Consider the following 8,410-nt stretch of genomic DNA (forward strand, 5'->3'; position numbering starts at 1 on the left):
GCCTCCACCTTCTGGGTTCAGGCAGTCCTTCGGTCTCAATGTCCTGAGTAGCTGGGACCACAGGCAGGTGCCACCATGCCTAGCTAATTTTTTGATTTATTTTTTGGAGGTATGAGGTCTTACCATGTTGCCTAGGCTGATCTCAAACTCCTGGGCTCAGGCAGTCCTTCCATCTGTACCTCCCCACGTGCTGGAGTTACAGACATGAGCCACTGCTCCCACCCAGATCAGTTTTTAAAAAAATCTGTGGATTTTAATTAGGCTTAATTCATACCTGGTTCTTTGGGCAGAACACAGTAGAAGAATACCCTGGCCGTAAGAGAAATGTCTCTATGAAGAAAACAATACAAAATTAACATTTTCTTTAGGATTAACACTTATAATGTATTTGTGCAATAAAAATGTGAAAGTTGTTTTTCAATAGGAAAAGGAAAATGGTGTAGTATTTTTCTCTTGTGATTGAAGAGAAACACCCAACATTACTTTCATGCTAAAACTGATGATATTCTAGTTGAATAATCTGCCACTCCATATTGAAAGTAACTGCTACAATAGACCAGAATTGTGAAGCAGTGAATTTATTTTGGTTAATGTGCTTTCTGATCTTTGGCATGTCCCTAAAATCTTGTTCGTCCAAGCTCTAATTGGGATTTCACCCTACTTTGCTGTTTCTAAGTTCAGTATTCTAATACACGTATTCACAAGGTGCTTTGCACCATGTGAAGCAGAAATGCTGACGTTTGCAGCATCAGCGTGACCGCCAGCTGTGCTTTCTGGCTTTCCCAGAGGAAAGCACACGGCAGCCCGTCTGTTCTGGTGTTGCGGCAGGCCTGACCTGGGATCACTAGTCAGCGAAGCCACACAGCCGGGGTCCACTATGTCAAGTTAGGCAAGAGAGGCGAGTTTTGCTTTGCCTTGGGAGGTCGACGAGTGTGCCATCCCTGTCCATCATGTGAACCTTCGTGTCCATTGAGTGATGACGTTGTGACATGTTTTCCTTTTGGTGACAAGTGTGAGATCCTTTCACAGTTTTAAAGAAGAAAATGGTACACGTAGCTAAACATCTGTATGAAAAGAACACTTACCTGCCAGGTTGTTAGCAGACTGAGCCAGCTTCACCTTTCACTTCTTTGTCAAAGTGTAGAACTATTTGAAAAAGAAAAGAAAACTTCGATAGCAAACTTCAAAAGGAAGCGAGAGGTAGCAAGAAAATAAAGTGGTTCCACTTTGCAGCTTGCATTCGAAGACAGAAGGAGTCACTTTGAAACATGTTTGGAATGATGTGTCATCCAGTAGACAGGCAGCACCGTGCATTGCTAACAGGTTGCTTTGTAGTGGGGAATGGTTTCATAATCCCAGTCAGAATGTGAGCAGTTCTTTATGTTTAAAATGCTGGTGCAAGTTAAATTGGGAAGATGTTTTCCTCTTACCTGGACACTGTTCCACCTCCCAGGTATTCCTGCAGCCCATGGCAAGCCCACCAGCTACTCCATCAGGGTGGACAGTGCACTTCCCCTGGTGACTCAGGCCCCCGCAGTGCAGCCCCTGCAGATCCGACCTGGAGTGCTGTCTCAGGTGGGTTGGCGACTGTTCTCTGTGTGTTGCCTTCTGGGCATTGGCCTGGGCTGTTGGGAGTGATGGAGAGGGCCTGGGTGGGTTCAGCCCCCTCCAGGGTGGTCAGCTACTTCCATGCATCTCTGATCTCTGAGCTTAAGACACAGGAAAGTTGAATTCCTTGTAACTTGGTTTTCGTTTTGTTTGACGCAGCAGACGTGGTCTGGGAGAAGACAGCAGATGCTAGTACCCGCCTGGCAACAGGTGGCACGTGTGGTTCCTGCCACAACCGCACTGACTTCCGAGGGTGTTGCTGGCTCCCAGAGGCTGGGAGACTGGGGGTGAGTTAACGACGAGAGTGCTTAATGAGCAGTTTGCCGAGTAGACCTCGCCAGGGAAGACTTACTTGTTCTGGATTTCTCCCCAGGAAGATGATTTCTTGCAGCAGCCACTATAGCTCAGTGATGCCGCAGCCTCTTCGGACCAGTCAGATAACGCTATCGGCCCCTCAGCCAATTAGCGTGGGCATCGCCCACGTCATGTGGCCTCAGCCTGCTGCCACCAGGAAGAGCCAGCTGTGCCAGAACAGGTCAGTGTGGTGCCTTGACCTACATCTTGAACATTGATCTTCAGAATGGAGTTTGCATGCTCACAGAAGGGTCATGCTGCTGTAGTAAAAGCAGCCTCTTTGGCGGCCTGTCGCAAACACTAAGCCAGCTCCTATCTCAGTTTCTCAGAGGTGTATTGGTAAAACCAGTAGAATGGGAGCCAGGAAGAGAGGAAATAAATGCTTTCCATGGGTAACGTTGTCTTTATTGCCCTTTGATTGATAATCTGCCCATAATGTAGCAATTGTAGACATTCAGATATCACCTCTACTGAAACTGACCATAAAATGTTTGTAACTGCAATCCACACTGACGTTTCTAGAAATGACATTTTACATTTTACAAAAACTCACGATCTGTCTGTTAGTGTGTCATGTACATGAACTTGAACAAGTAAAGGTTCGCGTTATCCAGCCCAACAGGCTGTCTTAGCCAAGGGTGGCAGGTGCGTTTGCTTATGGAAATATTGCATCCTTCCTTTGGCTGCAGGAGTCATTCACTGCAGAACACCAGCGTCCCGCATGCAGCCTTCATCTCTCCAAAGATGGTACGTGGGAAGGACGTCGAGGAAGTGAGTTGTGGGGAAGCTCAGGACAGTCACACCTCAGAAGGCGACGCAAGGGACTGCTGTGACGCTCCCGTCAGGCAGGACAGACAGCGGCAAGCCATTGTCATCGCTGACTCGCCGAGCCCTGCAGTGAGCGTAATCACCATCAGCAGCGACACGGATGAGGAGGAGGCGGCACAGAGACACTCGCTGCGAGAGTAAGTGCCTAGCGTGGCATCCTTTGGGGTGGCGGTGCCTCACCCGTGAGTGTCCTCAGGATTAACCCTCAGGCCACCCAGCAGAGGACCCTTCTGAACGATACCTCACACCGTGGTGGTGGCATCACCCCTTAGCTTTTTGTGCCTGCGGGCCGTTCCCAGCAGTTTCAGACCTGATCAAAGGGGTCTGTTGGACTCCATGGGCGTGCCTCCTCAGCGCCGACTTGTTCTCCTTTCTCCTTCATAGATGTAAGGGCAGCCTCGACTGTGAAGCTTGCCAGAGCACGCTGAACATTGACCGCATGTGCTCGCTCAGCAGCCCTGACAGCACCCTGAGCACCAGCTCGTCAGGCCAGTCCAGCCCTGCCCCCTGCAAGAGACCCAACAGGTAAAGGGAACACTGCGTCTGACGGCTGTTACCTCCACTGAAAAACCTGGAATTTATTTATATTGTTGTCGTTTAAATGAGTTAGTCTTTGCCTGTTTCCTATAGTGACTTATCTCTTGAAAGCAATTTTTGAACTAGATCAGTTTTTATAAGCTCAGGTTTTTAGTTGTCATTTTCCTTATTGTGATAGAATAGCTTTAAATGAAAAATGGAGGTTCTAATAAGTGAATTTTAAAGAGCTGTCTATTTTTGAAAGAGTAAAAAAGCTACATTCTCAATTTTAGCTACATGGACTACTATTGTAGCTTAAATTTGGATAAAAACATATACTTTGCAAAATAAAAAAGGAATCTTTTATGTAATGAAGTCCTGGCTGGCCCACTGTCTATAGAGTATCCATGATGGCTTTTATCCCCATTGGTGTCTGACTTGCAAGGTTTCATCCATATTTCCTACCCTAGACTTCCTTTTTTCCAGGACATGCACGGCTACTAAAACTACTAGACTAGTTAACTTTTCCTAACCAGCACGATGTACTCTAACACATTAGGAGATAGGCCACAGGCTGGGTGCGGTGACTCTCACCTGTAATCCCAGCACTTTGGGAGGCTGAGGCAGGAGGATCACTTGAACTCAGGAGTTTGAGACCAACCTAGGCAACACAGTAGACCCCCATCTCTTAACACACACACAAAAAGGTAGCACAGTTGTGCACACTTGTAGCCCCAACCACTTGTGAGACTGTGGCGGAGGATCATCTGAGCCCAGGAGCCGGAGGTTGCAGTGAGCCATGATCTGCAGACTGAGATCCTGTCTCTTAAAAAAAAAGGGAAGAGGCCGGGCACGGTGGCCCAAGCCTGTAATCCCAGCACTTTGGGAGGCTGAGGTGAGGGGATTGCCTGAGCCCACAGGTTCAAGAACTGCCCAGGCAACTTGGCAAGACCTCATCTCTACAATAAATCCAAAAATTAGCCAGGCATGATAGCGCACGCCTTATAGTTCCCTCTATTCAGAAGGCTGAGGCAGAAGGATTGCCAGAGCCCAGTAGGTTGATGCTGGGATAGCCGTGAGCGTGCCACTGCACTCCAGCCTGGGTGACAGAGTAAGACTCTGACTCAAAAAAAAAAGGTAAGACATTTTTTTAGTGGCAACAATGTTTGAAAAAATTTTAAGTCTTAACTTACACATTTGTCTTCTCTTTCCCCATAGCCAGGCAACATGGTAGTAAGTTCACAGACAAAGCCTTGTGGGAGATGTAGGGACGTGTTGACACAGCCTCTTCTGGCAAGTTGCTCACAGTGTGACTTGGAAGCTGATAAGTGCATACATACAGAGTCACCTAGAGAACGTGTTTAGACCTCAAATACAGAGGGCATACAAAAGCGTATGCATGTTTTAAGCAAGAAAAAACTGTTAAAATAGTCGTATTGCAGTTACAAGAGGTGCTCAGAGTGGTTGTCATCAGCGTCTAGACACTTCTGATTATGGCGAGTCTCTCTTAAAATTTGTGTACATTTTTTTGGTACCTTCTGTGGCTGCTGCAAATTGCTAAGTATGAAATGAGTGATTCAAACAGACAGTAAATGTAGTTGAAATCCCAAGGAGAGTAAGGTTGTCGGGGTCCACGAGTGTCAGCAAGAGAGGCCCCGGCGGAGGAGACCTCCCAGGGAGTTACTAGTGGAAGGGATACATGCGACCATGACAGCGCACGTTCTGACCTCAGAGTTTAATCTGAAACGCCAAGCCACGTGCACACACACTTGCTGATTCCATTTAAGTGACCCAGGGTCGTGCTGTTTTGTCCCGTCTTGATGGAATTATCTGGCGTTTGTAAGGAGGAGCTTTTTTGAACTGCCACTAAGTGTCACGTCGGGAGGGCAAGGAGAAAAGCTGACTGCTAGAAGGATGTTCCTGCAATGGGGCAGAGTTAGGGCTGGCGGTCTCTGCAGACAATTAGCCAGAGGGTCGAGAAAGTTTATGGAAGACAAGCGGTTCGACGACGAAGGAGGTGTGATGTGTGCAAAATAACCAAATAAGGTTCTCATCAGTTTGCTGGAGCCTGGACATGCTTAACATCAGATTTGATGTTGGACAAAGGGTCACTCGTGGAAATGTCTCTTGTAGCATGTCCGACGAAGAGCAGGAGAGCGGCTGTGACACCGTGGATGGCTCTCCCACGTCCGACTCTTCAGGGCAGGATAGTCCGTTTGCAGAGAGCAGCTTTGTGGAAGACACACATCCTGACACGGGACTGCCGATCTCTGACACGGAACCCAAGCCAGCTGTGTGTGCTGTTGTGGTGCCGCCAGGAGAACTCGAAAGTGGATTAAATGCCGATGAGCAGATGGCAAACACAGGTAAACTGAGTCCTCCTGTGTCCCTGCTCATCCTCGAAAGGTCTTCATGTAGGAACCTCAGAACACAGGACTGCCAGAAGTCATCTCTGCGTTGTGACTTGACCCTGTGCATTCTGTTGTGTAGAGGAAATCTGTTCTGCTGTTATCCAGTGCTTGCAAACCATGACCCGTCCTTCTTACTTAATTCTATGGTTCTAAAATTGCTCTTGTGTAAACATCTAAAGATTTTTTTAACTCTTACAGAGATGGAAAAAACACCAACCCTCCTTTGTTTTGCTCGTTCCAGATTCTCTATGCCAGCCATTAATCAAAGGACGATCGGCCCCTGCGAGGTTAACCCAGCCTTCCACAGGGAGTAATCGTCAGCAGAAACCGACATCAGCATTCCAGCAGCAGCACTTGACCTTCAGCCAGGTGTGTTGACTTGTGAGTTTGTAAGAGTCTTTGGGATTCAAATGTAGTGGGTGTTTTCACTTGGGGGAAAGAGATTCTGAAACTGTATGTAATTGTAATAAAATTTTCCCTCTCATTATCTCAAGCCACTAAAGAGTCACCAACTTAATAACAGTGGGATATTGAGTAAATTGTCCATAGAACCTGTAGTCCCCCTCACAGAGATTAAGTCCTTAAACTCCCACAGACAATAGTTTCGTGTGTGTGTGTGGTCTCCGATCCTTGAAATCAGAATAAGCACTGGTGGAGTGATGACTGTGTTTCTCGCATGTTGGTGGTGGTGACTGTCTCACCATCCTGAGTCCTTCCCACCCATCCAGCATGGCCTGGCAGGTGTGTTTCACTTGGGGAGAGAGAGGGTACAGGTGCTGGAGTCCAGCTTGGGTTCACATCCTGGCTGTGCCACATAACTCTGTGCATTAACTTTGTCTCTCCTACAGACCTGATCTGGACCATAGTTAATGGGAATAATAGTTGTACCATGGGGTGGGTGGTTTTGGGAGCACATACTGTGTGTGTGTCAGAGGTCAGCTTTGTGTGTAATAGGAGCCCCACAGATGGTAGCTGTTAGTGGTTGGGTAGTGACAGCCACATGGCAGCGTTTATATATCGTAGTGGTTCATGGGGGTGATAAGATGCTGATAGTGACATATATAAAGCCCGTGTTTGTGCTCTCCTCTCCCTACTCTTGGCATAAGCCAGTTCTGAGAGATCCAGGCACAGAGGACCCATGGCATGTCCCGTCCTTGCTTTCCTTGTGTCTCATTAAATGTGTCATGCGGTCCCTTGCTGCCCGTGGACAGGTGCAACACTTCGGATCTGGGCATCAGGAGTGGAACGGGAACTTCGGGCACCGGAGACAGCAGGCCTACATCCCCACTGGCGTCACCAGTCACCCGTTCACGCTCTCTCACGGAAGCCCCAACCCCACGGCCGTGCACGCCCACCTGGCAGGCAGTGCACACCTCGGGGGACAGCCGGCACTGCTCCCGTTCCCATCGTCGGCTGCCCTTGGGGGCGCTGCACCCGTAACCCACCTCCTGGGCTCTCCGTGCACCTCAAGACCCGTGCTGCAACACGCGACCTACGGCCTCTCCCACCCCGGCGGCGTGGTCCACCAGGTCCCGGTGGGCCTGAACCCCCGGCTGCTGCCCTCCCCGACCCTGCACCAGACTCAGTTCAAGCCCCTCTTCCCCCCGCACTCGTACATCACGGCGTCGCCCGCGTACACAGGATTCCCCCTGAGCCCCACCAAGCTCAGCCAGTATCCGTACATGTGACTCACGGAGGCCCTGTCTCGAGGAGGCGCCGCGGGACACGCGCCGGCTTCGAATGAAGACATGGCATTTCATGATATTAGCCATGGCACAAGAAAATTATTTTTGAATCATGTAGACTTGGGTGCAATTTAAACAACTCTGAGCTTTAAAAAACTCACTTTTGATGTGTTTTGCACATTTGGTATACCTTGTCTTTGGTCATGTTATCTTCTTATGTAGTAACTCTAGACAGGTGACTTTCGGGAGCAGAGGCCAGTTTGCTCCTGCTGTTTTTATCAATTGCCTTCTAACTAGTGCAAGACACGTCCACGTCGGGAAGCCATTCTGTGTGCAGACCCAGAGCCGCGGATGCTCGTGTGTCAGCGTCAGCACTGAGTGAGTCGTGCTCTCTGTGTCTCGTGTGTACGCGTTGGTCGCTCACCGCAGGAGCTAGTTGTGGTTCTTGCATTTGCATGTGTCTTCTGCATGGGCAAGACGTCGCCTAGACTTTGCTCTTCATGTTGTTCTAATAATCTCAGCTGCATCGTAAACCGTTCCCACACATAGTGCCTTAATATTTGAGGTTGTTAACGTCATTACCTATCTATAAATGTCGAGGACGGCAGCACTTAAACCCAGACCTACTCTTGAGTTTTCTTTGGACAGAGTGACGCGCATTTTTGGTTGCGTGAGGTATGATTCCAGGTAGTAGCTTTTCTTCCTTATTACGTAGAGGGCAGCATGTGTGCTGTAGCTGAGCTCTGCTGTCGGGTTTTTAGAATGACCTCGCTTCCAGAAAAGCAAGCGTTAGTAGTGCTTACAGGCAGTTGATTCTGTGTCTAACGGATCGTGGGTAACTGGCACAGCACGGCGTTTTGTATACTCAGTGAAGCTGCAACACAGCCTGAGTTTATTTTGAGAGTGTTTGCTGTCTAACTGGACTTAGTAAAAGGTATAGAGGTGAGTAGGCATGACTTTGGGTAGATAATGAAAGAAAATGCAGAAGGCTCATTGACTCCTGATGTG

General features: G+C 48.6%; 1 protein-coding gene across 2 annotated transcripts in view; it reads left to right on the forward strand.

Annotated features, from left to right (window-relative positions):
• Positions 1-8,018, forward strand: part of HIPK3 (homeodomain interacting protein kinase 3) — a 63,968-nt gene extending 55,950 nt beyond the window's left edge. Inside the window, exons 8-16 of one of the 2 annotated variants that reach the window (XM_021716854.1) lie at positions 1,454-1,575; positions 1,771-1,895; positions 1,982-2,143; positions 2,292-2,354; positions 2,652-2,927; positions 3,175-3,315; positions 5,440-5,672; positions 5,959-6,086; positions 6,929-8,018. In XM_021716854.1, coding sequence (XP_021572529.1) covers positions 1,454-1,575; positions 1,771-1,895; positions 1,982-2,143; positions 2,292-2,354; positions 2,652-2,927; positions 3,175-3,315; positions 5,440-5,672; positions 5,959-6,086; positions 6,929-7,405 — 1,727 coding nt within the window. In that variant the 3' untranslated portion in view covers positions 7,406-8,018. The remainder of the gene's footprint in view (positions 1-1,453; positions 1,576-1,770; positions 1,896-1,981; positions 2,144-2,291; positions 2,355-2,651; positions 2,928-3,174; positions 3,316-5,439; positions 5,673-5,958; positions 6,087-6,928) is intronic. The other variant, XM_008067169.1, reaches the window with a different exon arrangement.
• Positions 8,019-8,410: the final 392 nt, after the last annotated feature.

This window comes from Carlito syrichta, unplaced genomic scaffold (genome assembly GCF_000164805.1).
Source record: "Carlito syrichta isolate Samal-C Ts95f unplaced genomic scaffold, Tarsius_syrichta-2.0.1 Scaffold106302, whole genome shotgun sequence".
NCBI classification, from domain to species: domain Eukaryota; kingdom Metazoa; phylum Chordata; class Mammalia; order Primates; family Tarsiidae; genus Carlito; species Carlito syrichta.